Here is a 22050-nt window from a genome sequence, read left to right as displayed (position 1 = left end):
CCGTTTGCTATGTTGCCATCGTTAGATACCCTAGGGAGTGTGCCCATATGTATCCGAGGAGTGTGCCTCTAACAACCATAGCCCTATCCAGATAATTAGTTCACGCCCGTCCTTACGGCCCGGTGTGAGGTTTCCCACCTAATAGCGCTATCAACTAATTACCCCCATTGCCCTCCAGGCAATAACCAAAACCGATTAAGTTGTTTACCCATGTTTCCCCGCCAATGTTTACTAGTTGTCCCCAAACCACTGGGACGCATGCTTGAGAAAATGCAATGAACTCACCTTGGTTTGCTCGGCGGATTATACCAAAGTTACTTGACTTAAAAGTGATCAAACACGTCCTTTCAGGATTACCATACAAGTCAGGTTTAGTTCAGGTAAAGCACGTATGTTTCACACAAAGTTAACACGTTACAAACACGTATAGGTCATGGCAACACTTTAACAATAAAACAATGTGCGATTAGATAAGCCCACTGGTAATCGGCCCAAATAGATAAACGGCCCAAACACATACGGCCCAAAATGAAATTGTATAAGTTGTGCGATTCGCGGGATTTGTGCGATCGGACAGGCCCAGCCCAACAACCCCTCCGGCCCAACTGTTAGGTAAAACATGTGACTTGTGCGATCCGTCAGCCTTGTGCGACTGGACCAGCTTGTGCGATCCGGCCCGAATCAGTTTGTGCGTTTGGGATTGGGATTGGGCCTAAGGCCCAATAGTGAAGCTAACTTGCTAGCCTTGTGCGATCAGAGGATCTTGTGCGTAGTGATCAGCTTGTGCGATCGGGTATGATCCGATCTTGTGCGATCGGAAGCCTTGTACGAATAGCTCCCTTGTGCGAATGGGCCTCTTGTGCGACCAAGAGACCTTGTACGGTTGGACTTATGTGAATCCGATTTTATGCCAAGCAGTTATGTTGTTTCCATAATTCGAGCAATATTGTTACAATCACAATTAACTCGGTTGACCAAAATAACCGTTTCCTTAGTTACAAATTTTCAATTAACACAATATCCACAAATCAATTAGTAATATATAGATCAAACAGGGCAAGTTTAAGCTATCTCATAAGAACCCTAATCCAATCATATAAACAATATTCTCATGAACAACCATCTATCCGTTTATATGGACATGTAACTGTGAAATCAACATAACCCCATGCACATACTTGAGCCAACTATCATGAACAACATTATCACAATTCAAATTTAAATAACATCACAGTAGTTTAACAAGCATCATCAAATTGGTTCTTGGTTATTCTCATGCAAAACCAATTATACAAGATTATCACAAACTAGTTTACAACATCAATCATATATCATCTAACACTAACCGAATGAAAGCAAGTGATCCAAACCACGAACAGGAAGGTCTTCGGGATGGAGGATCCGGTTGCCGCAAGTTGAGCGAGAAGGAGAGAAAAGCTAGGGTTTTTGGTGTGTGATAGTGTTTGTAACAAAATGAGATTACTAATCCCCAACATGGATGTTTACACGGTTTAGAGGGGTGGGCCGGCCCTTACATGGGCTGCCCTAGTGTTCGATTACAAGGTGTGGCCCAAAGGGCTTATGCGGTTCAGTTTATATGTGTGTTGTGCGATCGGTTTGTATTGTGCGTTTAAGCCAATATATACATACATTCATCACATTACACAAAACACAAAATCATAACGTCACATCAATCGTAATAGTTCACATCAGCACATAACGTTACACAGAAGTGGGTTCGAATTACGAGTTGTCACATGTAAGTTCAAGACCCTCCTTGAATGTTTTTACATCAAGTGTAGTGGTGAACATTGGAGGTACCTAAATGGGAGCTTGTTCTTCCTACCTCATGTATGATTTCTATGACACTTTGAGGTGCCTAAATGAAGACCTTAGTCTTCTACCTCATGCTTGACATATATGATATACTATAAACTAAGTAATACTTATATAATATTCAAACAAACCGAACCCTTGATGATGAACAAGTGGTCATTGTCAAGTTAGTAAGTATACCATCTAAACATCATATGTAATGGATGGTTATTTTCCTAAGTTATGTGCTTGTACTTTTAAACTCCAAATCTATAATCTTCCGTTAAACGCCAAACTCACACACCTATGTTTCCTCGTGTAGAAGGACTAGGTGCTCCAAACTAATCCATCCACCAACTCACTCGCGGGATTTCAAGTAGGAAAGCTTGCATCCACTGTGAGTATACTCGAACCCATTTTTACTTTTAAACACTTTGGGTGCAACATGTATTCTATATTAAACGCACGAAACCTTGAAACTTATTTGAAACATGCTCTATCCATTTTAACATGAAACATGAAACTTGTGATACTTGAGACTATTTTGTGCTATGTGAACGTTTAATCCCTGTGTGTAGTTCCGTCTTAACAATAGTAGCGCTATAGGGGTAATGCACCTCCCCCATTTGTAGTCGAGGGGTATTGTTAGGAGGAGACATATTAACCTCCCGTGAAACTTTGGGTTAGGTACTTTAACGCATTGGAAACTTGGGCTATCACTTGGACTGCGTAAACTAGCATGGCTGAAACTATTTTATTATGTTCATGTTGGATATGAGTTTTTATTCTATTATGCTATGTAAACAAACTTGTATACTCGCTCTTTGCTTTTGCATTGAAACTCTATTTTAATACATGTTGCAGGTTGATTATTGAAGTATGGATGATTGATGAAACAAGTTTAGGGTGGCTAGATACACACCTAAATTTATCTATCTTTTGTTGTTATGTTACTTGTTGAAACAATGTTGTTATTTCCTTTTAAATTTTGTATGACATTTAGTTTTGAAATGAAATTTGAATTAAATTAAATATTGTCACATAGTGTTATGACGTCTCTAGCAATCTATACACACTTCGTCTCATCCCGATGTTTCCGCCATCGGTTGGGGTGTGACAGTATTCAGCCACACTCGTGTCGTCTGGATTAAACTTCTCAATGATTTTTTTCCACTTAATGAGATTGACTTAACACCAAACTAGTTTGGGTTCTGAGGATCTTCACTCCAAGAATTATATCAGTCAGACCCATATCTTTCATGTCAACTCTCGCTTTCCACGTGTCTTTAGAAGACCTGATCATCTAATCATCACTCGCAATCTAATGATCTTCATTGCAAGAATCACATCAGCTAGACCCATATCTTTCATGTTAATTCTCGTTTTCAACATGTCTATACTAGATCTAATCATCTTATCATCACTCCCAATGATAAACATATTATCTACATAAAGGCATAAAATCATATAACCTTTAGAGGTGTCCTTCACATAGACACACTTGTTGCACTCATTTATTTTGAAACCACTATTAAGCATAACTTGGTCAAACTTTTGATGCCATTGTTTTGGAGCTTGCTTCTAGCCATACAATGACTTGACGAGTTCACACCTTACCCTCTTGGCCAGTAGCAAAGAAACCCTCATGTTGCTCCATGTAAATCTCTTCCTCTAATTCCCCATGAGGAATGTAGTTTTTACATCCATTTGATGCATTTCTAAGTTTCTCAAAGCTGCAATGGCAAGCAGCAAATTAATAGAGGTTATTCTAGTCACAAGCGAGTATGTGTCAAAGTGGTCAGTACCTTCCTTTTATCTAAGCCCTTTGATCACAAGCCTTGCCTTATACTTGTCCATAGAGCCATCAACTTTCATCTTTCTCTTGAATATCCATCGATATCGAAGTGGCTTGCACCATGGTGGAAGATCTACTAGCTCCCAAGTATGATTCTGCAAGATAGAATTAAATTACACTCTTGATGGATTCTTTCCATTGAGGTCCATCTGAAGAGGTGACTACCTCTCGATAGGTTTTGAGGCTCACTCTCAACCATGTAGGTAAGAAAGACAGGCCCATAGGATTTCTCAATCCTTTGCCTTTTGTTTCTTCGCACAATCACATACAATCATGCTTGACACAAACAAACAATCCTTTATACATGCTTAATACGTGATGCTTAGAAATTCATACATGCTAGAAGCCATTCTTGCACTATTCTTGCCATTAACTTTTGTACGAGTCTACCTTAACATGTATAGCGCTATAGGAGTAGCACACAACCCGTATTCTTGTGGTCATGTTTAGTTATTAAAAAACGGTCTTGTCGTTGCGACGACAAGATTATGCTAGTGGAATCTTTGGGTTGATAATTATGTGATACATGCTAGTATTGTTATGATATGTCTTAGTATACGATTATGCCATGTGGATTTGTTTAAACCGTTTTATACTTATACTAATAATTCAAACTTGTATGTTCGCCAATGCTCTTTTGTGTTGACATATACTTTAAAATGTATTGCAGGATCTTGATGATGTCAAGTTTGAAAGGAATCTAATAGGACGGCTAGAAACGCACTTTAAATTTTAGTTCATGTATTGTATTTTGCTTTCCATGTTACAAGTTGTTGCATTTTGCTTCCAAACATTGTACTTTTGCTTTAGTAATGAAATGAAATTTTGATTATTAAATACTTGTCACAAACGTTATGAAGTCTCTTACAATCTTGTATTTTGTCTCACTCCGATGTTTCTGCCATCAGTTGGGGTGTGACAACATCATATACAAATTCTTGGATTGGGTCATACCATTGTTAACCATACCGACAAACCAATTCATCTCAAATACATCCTACATACACCAAACATCATTAAGAATCTTATTTATGTGAAGGACTTGAAGAATGTGAAGCTCACCACTCTAGCTACTTCTAGTGCTTCCACCTTTTATGTTTCTTCTGAATTCTTGGCATAATCGTCTTGGACATCCAGGGTCCTATATCATGGATTTCCATAGAAGAAAACATTTAATTTCATGTAATAAGCATAATTATTCGTTCTTTTTTGCCATTCGTGTCAAATTGCTAACAATAAACCTGAGCCTTCTACTTTATCTAGATCTTGTATTATAGCACCTCTTGACATCTTTCACTGTGATTTTTGGACGTCACCATTATTAATTAAAAATGAGTACAAATATTATATGGCCCTTATTGAGGATTTCAAAAACTTCATTTGGGTTTATCCTTTAAAATTTACATCCGAAACTTTTACCAAGTTTTCTCAATTATAAATTTGTCACCACACAATTTAACAAACCTATAAAATCCTTCCAATGTGACATGCGGGGTGAATTCGTTAACCAAAACTTCCAAACATTTTCATGGACCCATGGAATTCAATTTTGTTTTTCGTGTCCTCATACATCACAACAAAATAGGAAGGCCAAGCGGATGATCAGACGTATAAATGAACACATACGATCTATACTTACCCATGCCTCTTTACCACCCATCTATTGAGTTAAGGCTCTTTATACCACCACTTACCTTCACAACATTTTGCCCACCCGTCTCTTAAATTTCAACACCCCACCACCGTCCTAAACCTCAAAACACCAACATATGATCACCTACGCATCTTTGGATGTACATGTTTCCCAAGGCAAACCGTTGCTTAACCACATAAACTTGCACCTCGATCCACCCATGCATCTTCCTTGGTTATCCGCCAAATTAATGTGGATATCGGTTCCTTGATCCTAAAACCTGTAAAATAATTCTATCCCGACACGTAAGCTTTGATGAGAATGAATTTCTTTATTCACATAAATATACAACCAATCCCCACATATACTCCTTGGACTGAAAACCATCCTCCACCATCTTTAACCACAACTCACACTTACCACCCACACACACAACTCACTTACCAAAGATAACCAATCCGCCATTCCCATCCACCACCTCCAATGATTCATCAACCGTAGACCCGCTTAGGTTGTCCCCCTACCTGATCGTATTAACAACCTCAACAATCATTCGCATTCACAAACACTTAGCTCGCCCATGTTCACCACTCACATGACTAGGTCACCGACCATTTCTTCTTCCACACCGTTAAACACAACTCACCAACCTCCACCATCACCACTTCCACCACCCTACCATCACCACCACGACACTCTATGATTACCTGATCCTAAGTCGGCATCACCAAACCCAAAACCCCACTAAACCTTAACACGGGTCGCACCCGAACCAACTACCTTTATCTCTCACTTATTCCCAAATCACACAATACATTGCGTTAATGGAAAATAACACAATGACGCCCTCTGGATGCTTGTGTAATTCGATGTATGTGGTTCTTTCGCCATAATTTTCATGCAAATGGTAAATTGGAAAGATATAAATTGTGCCTCGTGGTCAATGGAAAATGTCAACATGTGGGTAAGATTGTGATGAGATGTTTAGTCCAGTTATTAAACCCAATTCCATTCGAACGCCGTTCTTAGTCTAGATGTTTCACATCCCATACATCAACTAGACATTAAGAATGTGTATCTACAAGTTGCATGTATATATTGTTGTGTAACAAGTTGTATGATTTGGTCAACGAAATGACTATTTTGAATTGTTTTTTTTTTTTTTTGGCTCATTTAATCGTCTTTCGTTAACAAAAAGGGTAAAGAGGATGAACGTTTATATTTTTATGTCACTACATAATGTTGTTTGTTATCTGGGTATGTGATTGGGGTGTAATTTACGTGACAGGTTACACGACTTTAAAATCTCAATAAACGAATACCCCTGAAACCATGAATATGTGTTTACTGATAGTCATTGTGATTCATAATTCCCTACATATAACACATGAATTTAGGTTTTCTGTGGACTAAAAACTTCAAGTTACAGGTCATGATAATCACTAATCAGCTATTAACCGCTCGTTTATTGATAGTCATTCTGATTCATACATATAACTTATGAATGTTAGGTTTTCTGTGGAACTTCAAGTTACAGGTGATGATAATCACCAGTTAGCAGTTAAACCGCTCGTTTATTAGTTAAATATCCCGTAACATCAGAAATAACCTGTCATATTTGAAGCGCGTTTGCAATAGATCCTGCAAGACTTAAGACTTCAAAAGGTGCTTTGTTTTCAATGTTTTTCACGGTGGGGGAGCACGAGTCAGTGAACCAAAAGTAGGCGAATGCCTCGTTTGTGTTTTCTGCACATATACGAAAATCGAATACACAAAAAGTCAACATTGAATCTACATGAATCTAAAACTACTATTAGCCTATTAATCATAGAACAAAAAAATTCTTCAATAATGACAAGACCGAGAAACGTGTATTTTAAAAAGCGTGAGACGCTTAGATCCCGAAATCCGAGACGCTACTTAATATAGGTGAAAAGTTAAATGTATTCCCATTGAATTGGATTGACCCGCAACTACTTAGTTTGTGTCAAACACATTGGATTGGTTTGACCCGCATTTCGCCATTTTTATTGAAAAATAATGCATTAAATCCATGTACAGAAGATATTTTATTACAAAATTTAATCTAAAAATCTGAGTAAAGTGAAATAGAAGGTTGTATGGATTAAAAATGCACTTTTTACACCAGTTTTGAGTCTTTGAGATCAAACATATTTCAAATCACAGACATATTTTTGGTCCAAACTGTGAACTAACACCTCTTATTTGACATCAGAAAACATCTTTTTTTGCAAATGTATGGGTGATGTAAAACAGAAATACATAAAGAGCGTTAAAGAGAGAGGCTTACCACCGTTTTTGTGAACAAATTTCTTCCAAGAGTTCTTCGGAAACACTGCATGAGTGACATATGCACTGACCTTGGTTGCACCATGAGCTGCCAAAACTTTCTGCAACAAAAGAATTATTATTCTTATTATTATTATTTTTAGTTTTTTGGTGACTGTGAGAACCCCTATCGGTAAACTCACACGAACCCACAAATACCCTGCTAACCAATGGGATCAGGTAAAACACAGCTTGCACCAGACCCCTAGTAAAACAAATAAGCAAGCATACATCATGTTGAAAAAGTACCTGACATTCAATTAAAGTACCTCCAGATTGCACCAGATCATCAACGATAACCGCATGGTAACCACTGGGATTACCTTCTTTAACGCGTACAATTCGTTTATCACCCTCGCGAACTTTTGCGCAAACCACCTATTCCATCGTCAATATATCTAGTTAATTACAACAAAAGCTAAATAAAGTTCGTTGCTACCTTTCGTAAATATATACTCATCTCACCGTCGGAAAGTGATCCAACTGCTTGTGGAATCGTTTCCAAGCTCCATCATCTGGAAAGGCGATTACGATCTAAAGGGCCATAAAAGAAAGATATTGCTATCATAATATGAGGAAATAAAATTCATAAAAGGTTTTTTGTTTATACTGAAATGTAAACATAAGAGGTTACGTTATCTGCATCGGTAAGCTGGTGAAGACGTCGTTTCAAGAGAGGAATTCCAGTTTCGAAACAAGGTAAAATGTTGTCCCCAAAGTAGAATCTCTCCTGTGAAAAATAAGTGCAGCATAGAGTATGTTAGGATTTGCCTAACAATTAACATTATGTGGTAAATAAGAAGAATAATTATAACACCCTGGACAAATTCCAGGTTGACTATGGATAGAAAATATAGGTTACCGGGCTAAATGAACCAAACATGAAAGGTCAAGTGGGACTCTAACCCAAGACCACCCATTTGGAAGGTCAAGTGGCTATCACTCAACCATAAGGTAAGGTATGGTGATACTTCAAATAAAGAAACTAACCTGCAAAGCATGTATGTCATATATGATTAAGTTTGTGGGACCACCCCTTGTTATTGGAATATTTGACAAGATTCTTGCCATGGTGAAAGCAGTAGCTACATCTCCTTCTTGTTCCATTCTTTCAAAGGATCCAGTTGAAAAGAAAGGTAATACCAAAGTGAATGAAGCAACAAAGAGCCTTGTAAGTGCAAATATAACAGAGAGCTGCTCAAAGATGACAGCCGGCGAGCCGAAAGACGCAAGAAAAGAAACATGCTGGCCTCTGATATCTTGTGCATTGTTAATGAATAAGTTAGGAAATCCATCATCAAAACTCCTGAAACATAATATATTAGCATGTCAACATGTATTGTTAATTGTGTAGGTAAAATAAATATGTTATTCAGATAATGTGTATAAGACAATGATACAAGTATATGTAGTCAGAGAACCAAGAAACCTAGCTGCAGGCTGAACTTTGGGCCTAACTATTATATATTCTAACATTAATGATATAAAATTACAAATAAATCTGTCACATCAATGAAACAAGACAACAGAAATTACATGAAAAGAAAGACAAAGTTATGAAAGGAAAATTAGTCAAGAGAATGAGATATCAATTTGTCTCATATTTTTGTAAGTTGGAAAATCTTAGAAATAAGAATTAGGGTATGCATTTATGTATGTGTATTGTATTAATAAACCATCTTTAAATTTAAAAAAAAATTAATACAAACTAACAATTCAAAAAATAACAAAAAAAGACCATTCAAACCATCAAACCTAACTGTCTTTCCGGGTCACCAACCAGCTGGTTTGGTGTGTTCTTTTTCAAAACCATTAGTGGTTCGGCACAAAACTTCCATCAAAACCAGTCTAACAAGATCATGAAAAGTGGTAACCCATAATATAGTCATCTAGAGATACGCGCATACGCCCATCTCATGATATATGCACATATGGTCGTATCTAATCATCGCAAAAAAAAAAATCCATAAAATTTTAGATAATCAAAACCATTTGCATGTACATTAATTATCACTTGTTAAACATTAAATTACGATATTCATCAACATCTAACTTCAATTGTTAACTCAGTTCATATTGTTCCACACATAATAAAAAAAGGTTTGATATGTAAAATTAAGGTGCGAAAGAAGACCTCCAGTTGACGGATTGTAACTGAATGTGATCGGATTGATTGGCGATTTTGCGAGCAAGTTCTTCGGCTTCAACACAATAATAGAGAAGAACTTGCTTCTTCTTTGGCTTCTCCATCTTCACTGCCTTGTGCTGCTACCTGAATTTGGTGTTGAGATTTTATAAGGCATAATTGTGTGATGTCAATTGTCAACTCATCTTAAAGGAGCCGTTTATAATAAAAACCTCATTCTAAAGGAATTAGCATGAATGTAGAATCTTATTCTTACGTAAACACTATTAATACGTCTTATAATATATTCTTTCTCAATTATTGTGTTTGTTTATATGTTTAATGTTTAGTTACATACAAAATTATAATATAATATAATATATTTAATTTAAAGTTACATGTACTAAAATAAAAAAATTAACTTTATATATATGATATATCCTTATAACAATACTAAAATGAACACCTATTTATGTATAGACAGTCTCTCTTTTATAAAAAAATTAACTTTATATATATGATATATCTTTATAACAATACTATAATGAACACCTACTTATAACTTATGTGTAGACACTAGACAGTCTCTCTTTTAGTATGTGTTTTCATATTAAAGAAATCTTTTTTCTTTCGTTGAACTTAAAGCAATAAAGTTGTACTATAAAAATCAAACCAAAAAACAAACTTTTTTTATAAACAAGAGAATTACACTGTATCAAGTCGTCTTTGCATCAAAATGGTACAGTTATGTGAGTACTACGAGAATTATGATCTTTAGTGGCGACTGCTTATGTCGCCGCTATTGCCTATTTCTAGCTTTAGCGAAGACTTTTGCAAGCTTTAGCGACGATTTTTGTCGCTGCTAAAACTGAATTTTCTTGTAGTGGAGTGTAATTATTAAGATTTACAAAAGATCATTTATGCTATATACATAATGTGTTTAGAAAATAGAAAAATCAACTTATAACGTTATTGCCAAGTTTGAATACGTAGGAATTGATCATGTTATCAATTTATATAACTACTTTGCCATAGAAAATATATAATTCAAACACTTTTTAGTCATTTTAAACAAACGTTCATCTAATTTATTGATCTTTGACCCTCAAAAGAGCATTCCGACCAGTTAACTACATCGTTGGATATGTGTAGCCACACCAATATTGCTTGTGCTTCATTGCGGTCGGGACACCGCTTTTTCTTTCTAGCGGTTGTCTTGTGCGATGGCGAGGGAGATTTATCCACAATACCGTTGTGTGGTGTCATTGTGGATGTTTGAGTAGTTAAGATGACTAGAGGTGCGGTGATTGAGTGTATTTTCCATGATGATCGAATAAATTCTAAAATCATTATCAATCATTGTCTTGAAGTTTTGGCTAATGTGTATGAATTCTAATTTTTTTTTTTAACGACAAATTTGGATCACTGACGGACCACTGGAGTATCATCGTGCCACCAGCAGAACCACCCGATCATATCCATCTCCACTAGGCAATAATGCATATACACCAATTCAGGAGGAAACCCAATAAATCTAGGAAAAACCCCCTTTGTGGGAATCAAACCCATGACCTAATGGTCATAAGCGTTATTCCACCCCCAAGATACCATTAGGCTATAATGCCATAGGTATGAATTCTAATTCTATACGCTCATGGGAATGATAGCTTCCACATTTAGGTGTGGTAGTGGAGAAAAAGGCTAAAGACTTGATCCGCGGGTTGGTTATAGTGGTTTGTTGGAGTATCTGGAAAGCGATGAACGCTAGAATTTTCTCAAATGGGACCGATAGCAGTGAAGATATCTTCAGGGAGGTGAAGTCTCTTGGTTTTTTCTGATTGAAAAATCGTTCTAAGTTATGTAATTATATATATATATGGAACCCATTAAGTGGGAGTTATTGGTGAAATCAATATCATCCGTTCGATTATGCTGAGATTAAATCTGGGCCGTATAAACTCTTAATTTTAACTGCTGTTGACATCAGTTCTGAGCAGTTCTGAGCAGTTGTGAGCAGCACCATCCCACGTTTGAGCAGTTTCTGTCCATGTTCCTAAACTGAACCGAACAGCAGTTCTGAGCAGCACTATCCCACTATTGAGCAGTTTTTCTGTCCATGTTCCTACATAATGAACCGAACAGCAGTTAAATCCATTTTTTTGGCATGTTTTGGGACAAATCATTTCAGGGTTTTGATTTAAATCGTAGAAAATAAAACTAATAATGATCCTCTATCCATGTTCCTACATAATGAACCGAACAGCAGTTAAATCCATTTTTTTGGCATGTTTTGTGACAAATCATTTCAGGGTTTTGATTTAAATCGTAGAAAATAAAACTAATAATGATCCTCTATTCATTTTTTGTCAAAATCGTAGGCACAATGAACCGAACAGCAGTTAAATCCATTTTTTTGGCATGTTTTGTGACAAATCATTTCAGGGCTTTGATTTAAATCGTAGAAAATAGTGTATGTCTGACATCAAGTTCTGTTGTCGGTTATCTGATCTACAAACCCATTAAGTGGAAGTTACCTTTGAAATCCATCTCGACCGTCGGATCATGCTGAGATTAAATCTCAGCCCTTTAAACTCCCAAAAATAACCACTCTAATGGAGGTTATTTGCAGTTTTCTGCTGGTGGTTTTGCTCCAGAAATTTAGGCCCATGATCTCTCCACTCCTCTTGCAAGTTTTCTCCTTATTTTTAGACTCATTATCTCCAAACCAACTACTTCAATCTTCCTAGAAATCTGGGTCGGTTGAGGTGATCTTCTGCTATATAATGCACCTGCCTGTAACAAGTTCAAACATATTCGATCAAGCATTTCAGCAAAAAAATGAAGCAAAGTATAACTGAACTCGAACTAGGCGACCAAAAGTGTTCTACCAATGAAAATCAACCTCCGTTAGCAACTTTATCGGGCACTTCAGCAAAGGTTAGTAAAAGCATTTGTTTACAAACCTGCTACTGTCCCTATCCATACACTAAACATTTGTATTGATTTTGTTGTTTTAGGAGATCAATGTCAACAATTTGACTGATGCGGATCAGAATCCGTTCATAAAAAGTGGACCAGGATGTTATCAGGTTTTTATTACAACTATTATTACTGTTATTACTATTATTATTATTATTATTATTATTATTATTATTATTATTATTATTATTATTATTATTATTATTATTATTATTATTATTATTATTTTATTGTTATTTTTATTAGTATTATTAATACTATTATTACTATTACTATTATTACTGTTATTATAATTATTATTATTTTTAATACTTTTTAATAGTACTATTATTATTATTATTATTATAATTACTATAACTATTATTACTGTTATTACTATTATTATTATTATTATTATTATTATTATTATTATTATTTTATTGTTATTTTTATTAGTATTATTAATACTATTATTACTATTACTATTATTACTGTTATTATAATTATTATTATTTTTAATACTTTTTAATAGTATTATTATTATTATTATTATAATTACTATAACTATTATTACTGTTATTACTATTACTATTATTATTATTATTATTATTATTATTATTATTATTATTATTATTAGTACTATTAGTACTATTATTACTATTATTATTACTATTATTATTAGTATTATTATAATTACTGTTATTACTATTATTATTATTATTATTATTATTACTATTAGTACTATTAGTACTATTATTACTATTATTACTATTATTATAATTACTATAACTATTATTACTGTTATTACTGTTATTACTATTATTATTATTATTATTATTACTATTAGTACTATTAGTACTATTAGTACTATTATTACTATTATTATTATTATTATAATTACTATAACTATTATTACTATTAGTACTATTATTACTATTATTATTATTATTATTATTATTATTATTATTATTATTATTATTATTATTATTATTTTGCCACCACTGATTAAATCCAATAGATTTAAAGGTAAAGAGTTGCAATTTAGTTGACCACACACTTCAGGAAATTAAAAAGTTTGACCCGGCAACTTATATGGATCAAGAAACATATAAGAATAGATAAACGAGCCGACCTTTCCATCATACTCTTGCCTAAGCAACACTTCAGGAGCAATGTATGCTGGTGTACCAACCGTAGACTTTGGCTGTGAATGCAGCACTGAAGACTACAATACAACATAGAGAAAAGTCAAACCCATATGAACTTTGACCAACAATGTGATGGTGTAGATTATAAAGAAAACTACCTTGGAATATCCGAAATCACAAATCTTCAAACGAGGAGCAGGACTTCCGTCCAACAACGTGTTCTCTAGCTTCAAATCACGGTGACAAACTTGCTTCAATCATGAAAAACAAAAAAAATTAATAAATAAATAATCGAGCTAAAAATAACTCACAAAAAGCATGAAAAAAGAGAATATTGGAATATAGAAGTTTCAAATACCATAGAGTGACAATAGCTGACTCCAGAAATCAGTTGTTGAAAGAAGAATCGGGCCTGAAAGAATCGACAAAAGTAAGCATTCGCAAGAAAGAAAGAAACAACGGCAACTAACACCTTATGATATTGACAAAACAACGACAACCTCATCCTCATTGAATCGGCCCGCGTTGCAAATTCGATCAAACAGTTCCCCACCGGAGGCATATTCCATCACTAACACCGTTGCGGAACAACCCATGTCAAACTTCGTCAGCCCTATAGAACAACCGGGGCCCATCTTAATGTTGTAGCCACCACTGCAAACATAGTGAGATTCAAATGGCATATGTTATACCAAAAAAAACATAATAACTGAGATATGTGATAAATATGTTCTACCTGCGACAAGACCTCATCAACAAGATAATTGTAAATGATTCTAAAAACTCCACCGGTAACTCCAAGTAATACAATGGCAAGGAGATCAATGGTGTTGTAAGAAGGTACTGAATTATTGATATCGCGCATGATCAGACCATCTTCCCCAATCAATCGACACTGTTCAGTTTTACAATATTCAATCAGGCCCTTCAAAACCACAGCTACTACAACAGTTGTGAAAAACGCTCTCCAAAGAAGAGCGCTCCGCCACCTGTTAAGTATTAACATCATGGGAATAAGGTTAGGATAACGCAGAAACAAAAAGAAAAAAAAAAGAATCGTTGTATTTTTCATTTTAATTAATAGTATCCATGTCAGGGTAATATTAAATTGGCAAATTGCATAAAAAACTAACCAACATTTCACATATAGGTATCAACCTTTTATAGGTACCGAAAAATCAAACGTGGTCAAATACATTATTAACTTGCATAAAAGTTTTGAAACTTTGAGCGATTTTTTCGAATTTTTGTAAGAAATCCATTATTTTTTTCTGGTCTAAAAAAGTTGCTAACCTTTTTATGCACTTAACCCTATTAAAAGTGCAACTAGAAGGTGATTAAGACTGTGGGGTATGGGCCTTGGGTTGGCTAAAAACGCCAAAGTCACCACCCCGGGTGGGCTTGGGTTGGGGCGTTGCCCAAGGAGCGGGAGTTTGAAGCCGGGCGTGGGGCGGGCTAGCGATCCTATGTGGCGGGCTCCTATTCGCTTGGTGGCCATGTCATAGCGGGGGTTTTAAATTTTAATAAACTGCCAAGCCACGCCCCAACCCAAGCCCCTCCATACCCCACGGACACGTCACTCACCGGTGGGGGGCTCGAACTCCACGTGTCAACTCATGCCCCCAACCCAACCCAAGCCCCACCATACCCCACGGTCTAATGGTCATATGTGTTTCACTAAAAGATAATTCCACTTGATTCTTTTACTTAAAAAATGCAATTGTTTGTACTTTCATTTGTTTTAAATTGTTATTAATCTTATTATATTAACTCTACAACTAAAATGAATATTCATCTTGTCATCGAATTCATTGATCAAACGTGAGTGTGAGAGAGAGTGAGAGGGACCATGAGGCTGCTTCTTCAAGTGCAAAGAGAACCCCGCCAACAGGGGAACGAAAAGCAGCAGCAACACCAGCAGCTGCACCACATGTGATCAAGTCCCTCCTGTCCCTATCATTTTTGAAATATCTAAGCCATGTCCATGTCAAATGATACTTTGTAGATGCTCCTTGACCAAGTAAGTTAGCTATGCAAGCCCCCATGTGAACCATTGGGCCTTCCTTTCCCACAACAAATCCAACAGCCACTCCAAATATCGATCCAAAAATCTGTTCAAATAACATCATTATCCAACAATCCAGGACGGAGAGAGAGAGGGAGATAATGCATATGGTACATACCTTTACAAAGAGGGTGCTTGGAGCCAGAATAGAATGCGCATCTACACCATTAAGATAAGCTTTAACCTCAGGTATACCGGAACCAGCTGCGGGGCAATATACGCACAAAGAACTCCAGCACATGTTGCCAGATCCACATTGCAACCCACAAACACAGCAAATGCCAGATAATAACTGCATTTTCACAAACAATGAACTTTTAGTCACTTGATAGATCTAAAAAACCTTCGCAAAAATCATAATTTTCCATTAACAAAAGGCATATGCAATCAAATATAAAAACAAAAGGGTGGAAAATTTTAGGCTTACTTTTGCTTAAGCATAAGATTGCCAATGAGAAGAAACTTAAAACCAACAATGTTTTCCACTGCAATGTTATTGAAAAACCCCCCAAGCCCATATATAAGATATAAACCCATATATTATCTACGTAATATGATATTCTCCATATCTGCACAATTCGATTATCAATTCATGATCATCAGTTGATATGTAATTAATATTATATGATACAATATGGTTACATATATATTCTCTATATTCAAAATGTTATATACATATTATATATACCCATATATAAGATATACACCCATATATTATCTATGTAATATGATATGTTCAGATAACAAATTAAATACATTCATTTATAGCATCCACAATAATAAAGTGGAAGGCATATGCAATTTTCTGTCCAGTTTTACAAATATAACTACTAGGTAACAGCCCCAAAAACACAAATAAGTTGCCTTAAAATAATTAATTGTAACCATAGGAAAACCTGTAACGTATTTAGTCCTAAACTTTAGGAAGTGAGTGAGTGGGATTATAACTACAAATATAACTACTAATTAGGACATGGTGATAGTGGGTAGACATAACCGCTCTTGTAAGTAAAAATAACCGCTATGATTGAAGACTTTAAATATAGCTTCTATGTCATATTTCACTTTTACATTCATGCACTTCTAAAATCATTAATCAACGGTTAGTAAAGCTTCTCATTTTTATTGTTTATGTGTTTTAGATACATTGATATTTCTAATGCTTACTTTAATTCAGGATTACACGTATATAAAGATTCCTACATTCTTCCTACGTTCTCTTTAAAAACAGGTAAAGCTTCTCTTTTTTAATGTTTATTTATGTAGGGATTGTGTAGATAAAGTTTCTTCAAACTTTCAACATCTTCACTGCAAAGGTTACATGACCAGCAAATGTGCCCTAGGATAAAAAAACGACTGAACTTACAAATCATTTAGGTAAATGTGCCCTAGGATATGAACAGCATACCGCCACTCGTCATGAAACGTAACACCTTGTGAAGCAATCTACATAACAAAATCAGTAAAATAAGATTGAAATCAAGCCGGCGGTGACAAAATCAGGGTTCCGAATCTGAAAAAAAAACACAAATCAGTTGACGATCGAAACTATATCGAATCTAGGTTACCTGAATGAATCAAGTTGAAAATAAAACAAAATCAGTTAATTAAGATTGAAATCAAGCCGCCGCCGCATCTCCCACAACCGCCACTGCCTCCACACCTCCCGTCACTGACCCCGGACCTCCACATAAACCTGATGGGCCACCTGCCACCATACCCCTCCATCGTAGAGATGTTCGGCATGGAGGGTGAAACCAGAGAGAGTTTAGCTTAGGGTTTAAATATGGAGATACATAGAGATTAAATGATTGCAGGTTAAAGTATAATGGAGCGGCAGATTAGAACGGGGGAGGACAGAGATTGGATGTGTGTATAGACAGCTAGGGTTTTCAGGGTTTTCAGACATATTCCTTCAAAACCTTAATAGTCATACAAAGGTGTTCAGCCCATAAGACCTACTTTTGTGAAAGCCCATTAGTTTATACCAATCCATTACTAATTATATAATTTTATTTCTTAAAATGACCTGTATTAGCAATACTTATACTTTATATTCACATTCCCTAACATCTCACCGGTCCATTATTAATATATAATTTTATTTCTTAAAACGACCTGTGTTAGCAATCTTTATACTTTATACTCACATTCCTTAACATCTCGTGTTAGCTATACTTATATTTTATACCCATGAACTTAAATGCATTACATCAAACGTATAACGTAAAATACTATGTGTTCCTTCGAATGTCATTAATGGTTATTTATTGTGGCTACTCATTCATAAATGTACATATTGTAGACAACAAGTGACTATGGCGGATCTTCCGGATCTTCCGTTTTTGGTAGTACTGTACGTGATACTCCCAAGGCTTCCACCAAAGGTTGTTACCCAGTGCAAGGTTGTATGTAAACAGCGGTTATCCTTTTTGTCCTCGCCAGAGTTTCTAAGGCTTCACTGTTATTTCATGCGCACATCCGTTGACCAAAAAATCATCACGGCTGGTCCACGATCGTGTATTGTTCGTTCCTTGGATCGTGAATCTCCTAATTTTAACTTACCCACCAATGTTCACATCCCCTTCAATTGTCAGTCGTATAATTTGTTGTTTATATCAAGTTTGGACGGAATGTTATGTGTTTGTCTAAAGAAGACATGTGAATTAGCTGTTTGGAATCCCTTAACCCGTGTGTATAGGAAGTTGTCAAACTCCAATGGTCAAGGTTTCTACGATTTGGAATATGATAGTCTCGGGATCTGTATAGACTCTTCGTATGATTACATTATTGTTCACATAAAACGGATACAATCTATACTGACCATTTGGATTTATTCGATGAGACAAAATTCATGGTCAACCATACATTGTCTAGAAGACACAGTCTACCTTGGCCATACCTCTACATGGTCCCCAGGGACTTTATGTGGAAATAGTTTGTATTTCACAGTGTGCCAAGGGTGTCGTTCGGGTAATGAAACGCTACTTCGTTTTGATGTGGATTCAAGGATGTTTTCTGTCATAGGTTTCCCAAATGTGTGCGGACAACGAGTTCTTGGTAATTTGGTGAATATACGAGATGAACTTCATCTAATACTTCATAGCGGATTCTATAACCTACATGTCGAATTGTGGAAGTTGCAAACTGAAACTTGGATGAAGGTGTTTGTTTATCCGCATGTCGTTCATAAACCAGTATCGCTTGTGTCCACCATCAAATATGTGAATGCAACTGGCAACTGCATTGAGGTCGACCTTATGTCGGGAGCAGTTGGACAAATAGATCTAAGTATGAATGAAATTACCGGTTTCTCTAATCTACCCTTGTATGAAAGCTTGAGTACTGTAATTTATCACGAGACTATAGTGTCTCCTGATCTTTAGTTATGAGAATTAATTTGTATGGTGAGGAGTTTTTAAGTGTCTATTGTCTTTTTACAATTCATATGTACCTCCTAAATTCCTTAGCGTAAGCCGTCCAACGGACGGGTATTAAACTAGTTTAGTTTGGAGCGAATGGTATAGGTGTCTTTTGTATATGTTGTAGTCGTCGGGCTCGGCCATGTGTTTTTTCGACCAGTCGGTGTTCGTTTCTTAATAAAATTTACCTTTCAAAAAAAAAAAAAAAAAAAAAAAACCTTAATCAACCTTTATAATAATGAATGCTATATTCACTCTTATTTTATTTTAGCATTTTAACCTATTTATTATTTCTTGAAGAGTAAACTGCCAAATGGTCCTTAAGGTTTGGTCACTCTTGCCACTTTAGTCCAAAACTCAAATTTTTTGAATCTGAGCCTATGTGGTTTCAATTTTGTTGTTATTTTAATCCAAAATCAAATTCTGGTCAGATTTTTCAGTTAACGTCCAATTTTTTTGTCTTTTTCCTCCCTTTTAATGAAGGGCAAAATGGTCTTTTAACGTTTTATTATAACAAATTAAAAAAATCTAACCATTTTGTCCTTCATTAAAAAGGAAAAAAAATTACAAAAAACCTGACCAGATTTTGCTTTTTGATGAAAATGACAACAAAATTAAAACCACTGGGACTCATATTCAAAATATATGAGTTTTGGACTAAAGTGACAAAAGTGACCAAACCTCAGAGACCATTATTACAGTTTAGGGGCTGTTTGGCAACATCTGAATCAATAAGTGCTGAATGAATAAGAGGTCTGAATGGGTAAGAGGCTCTGAACCAGTAAGTGCTGAACCAGTAAAGTGCTGTTTGGTTGCACATCTGAATGACCGTGTGAAATTACATTTTTACCCCTCTACACAAAAACAAAAAAAAACATAAAAATGTCTACATTTTTACACTACAAAACTCAAGAAAATCACACACACACTGGACTTTCAAAACTCAAAAGCTCTCAAACCCCTGCTCTCTCTCTCTAGAACACCGGAGCTCCGGCAAGAACACCGGGGGAGCCGACGGTGGTCGGTGACCCCCTTTCTTCTCTTTCTTCTTCGATTACAGCCGCACACAGACCTCTCCTCTCTTTCTTCTTCGATTACAGCTCCGCGTTTGATGCTGCTAATGCCGTTACCCAGCTCCGCCGCACCGCCGCCGTACATGGTGGTGGTCGGCTGTATGCAAGAGGGGAGAGGGTTTCAGGGGTGTGGGTGTCTAGCCGGACAGAAGAAAGGGGAGCCGGAATCACGGCTCCGGTCGCCGGGAATTCTGATCGAGAGAGAGGTAAAGGGACGAGGGAGGGTGAAAGGGGGTAACACATGTCTTTTTTTTCATTCAGCATGTTCTAGTTGCTGAATGATTCAGCACTGAATCATTAAGAGGTTTGCCATTAAGAGGCACAACCAAACAGCTAACCTCTGTCCGAATAAGAGGTCCAACCTCTTAATGATTCATTAAGAGGCTTGCCAAACAGCCCCTTACTCTTTCTTGAACTTACATGTTGATCATATTGAATTTGCTACATAGTTATCTTAGGGAGTTACTCTAAACCTAGCAATAAAAAATGCTATAAGGGTACACGGTATCCTTCACTGAATTGGGTTCGGCAAGTGAAACATGGGCAACGTGAAGACTCTGTGGCACTCGGCAAGCCTTGATCAGGAGTGTGATTCGGTGAGGGGGCTAACAAGACACCAATGAAACCATTTAGCAGCTAGCCGTTGGAGTGGGCCTCATTCACCCAAAAGATTGGCGATGATTTAAAAAAAGAAATCATTATATAAACCACAATTATTTTACATTTCATCTATCATTATTTCTTCACTCACATCTTTTTTTTTCATGTTTTTTGCACCAAAAATTATATATTCCAAGCCATGGATAAACGAAAAGGAATGAAAACCAGTTCAAGTCTACGAAGATCCAACTAAAACATGAACCCGTCACAATCTATCGAACAACCATCTCAAGTCACGCAATGACAACAATTTCAACAATATATGCAACAACTTATTTATATATAATTAATTATGTATTATTAATATGTCATAAAAAGGTATCATTTTATATTAAATAAATAGGTATTCTTGAGTTATGAATATTTAATTTTGATTTAAGTTTAAAAATTGGTTGTGGCGTGGGAAGCGTACTAATTGTGTAGGATTTCCACTGATTTGTAAAAGAAAAGTAGTAGAAAAACTGATGTGACGCTGATGTGAAAGAGAAAAAGATTATGATTGGTTTGACAATTGTGAGTATTAATACCCCCTAGCCTAAAAGATCTTAATATCAAACATGTTACATTTATCAATGAGATGGTGGTCTATTGGTAAAAGCAAAGCCTTTAAACATATTAGGATAATAAGGTCTTAGATTCAAGTCCTACAGACGACATAAATAAAAAAGAAATTTGTCAATCAAAAAAATCAAACATGTTACATTTAATACCATTAACAATAATACATGTCACCAAATAACTATCAAGGCTTAGTTTAATATAAACTTCACATCAAAATATTGATAAACATAAACAAATTAAGACAATATACTCATATTTTTATACACACTAGTTCGTAAAAGTTACATAAAAAAACAAAACAACCACCGTTTAGACAAACATAATAAACCTGTACATAATATAACGTATCTGTTTCATTCATTAACAGTTATCTATCTGCTATTTAT

At 35.7% G+C, this 22050-nt stretch overlaps 2 protein-coding genes across 3 annotated transcripts; both read right to left on the bottom strand.

The window, feature by feature from the left end:
* Positions 1 to 6713: 6713 nt before the first annotated feature.
* On the bottom strand, positions 6714 to 10070 carry LOC110894641 (ribose-phosphate pyrophosphokinase 4). The gene is made up of 7 exons (XM_022141866.2): positions 9787 to 10070; positions 8643 to 8958; positions 8287 to 8382; positions 8118 to 8186; positions 7902 to 8030; positions 7615 to 7714; positions 6714 to 7049 (listed from the first exon to the last, which is right to left on the bottom strand). Exons 1-7 carry the CDS (start codon positions 9900 to 9902, stop codon positions 6916 to 6918), a joined length of 960 nt encoding a protein of 319 aa, XP_021997558.1. The 5' UTR covers positions 9903 to 10070; the 3' UTR covers positions 6714 to 6915.
* Positions 10071 to 11580: 1510 nt separating this feature from the next.
* On the bottom strand, positions 11581 to 17865 carry LOC110894640 (serine/threonine-protein kinase SRK2I). 2 transcript variants are annotated; one of them, XM_022141863.2, is made up of 11 exons: positions 17517 to 17865; positions 17315 to 17394; positions 16067 to 16240; positions 15732 to 15994; positions 14620 to 14872; positions 14384 to 14537; positions 14242 to 14295; positions 14042 to 14134; positions 13868 to 13960; positions 12312 to 12570; positions 11581 to 11899 (listed from the first exon to the last, which is right to left on the bottom strand). In XM_022141863.2, the coding sequence occupies exons 5-10, from the start codon at positions 14634 to 14636 to the stop codon at positions 12436 to 12438; spliced, it is 546 nt and encodes a 181-aa protein (XP_021997555.1). In that variant the 5' UTR covers positions 14637 to 14872; positions 15732 to 15994; positions 16067 to 16240; positions 17315 to 17394; positions 17517 to 17865; the 3' UTR covers positions 11581 to 11899; positions 12312 to 12435. The 2 variants fall into 2 exon arrangements, with proteins under 2 accessions (XP_021997555.1, XP_021997557.1); XM_022141865.2 differs by lacking the exon at positions 11581 to 11899 and adding an exon at positions 12007 to 12020.
* Positions 17866 to 22050: the final 4185 nt, after the last annotated feature.

This window comes from Helianthus annuus, chromosome 12 (assembly GCF_002127325.2).
Source record: "Helianthus annuus cultivar XRQ/B chromosome 12, HanXRQr2.0-SUNRISE, whole genome shotgun sequence".
Taxonomy (NCBI): Eukaryota; Viridiplantae; Streptophyta; class Magnoliopsida; order Asterales; family Asteraceae; genus Helianthus; species Helianthus annuus.
Note: the sequence above shows the minus strand (reverse complement) of the source record. Positions and strands in the feature narration are given on the sequence as shown.

Excerpts from the sequence above, each read along its gene's own strand:
- LOC110894640 (XM_022141863.2), bottom strand. Across the intron at positions 13,961-14,041 it reads GTGATTTCGGATATTCCAAG|TCTTCAGTGCTGCATTCACA; the intron begins GTAGTTTTCTTT and ends GTTGTATTGTAG. Across the intron at positions 12,571-13,867 it reads GGCAAGAGTATGATGGAAAG|GCAGGTGCATTATATAGCAG; the intron begins GTCGGCTCGTTT and ends AACTTGTTACAG.
- LOC110894641 (XM_022141866.2), bottom strand. The coding sequence starts at position 9,902 with ATGGAGAAGCCAAAGAAGAAGCAAGTTCTTCTCTATTATTGTGTTGAA. Across the intron at positions 8,187-8,286 it reads AGCTTACCGATGCAGATAAC|ATCGTAATCGCCTTTCCAGA; the intron begins GTAACCTCTTAT and ends ATGGCCCTTTAG. Across the intron at positions 7,715-7,901 it reads GTACTTTAATTGAATGTCAG|AAAGTTTTGGCAGCTCATGG; the intron begins GTACTTTTTCAA and ends CTTTTGTTGCAG.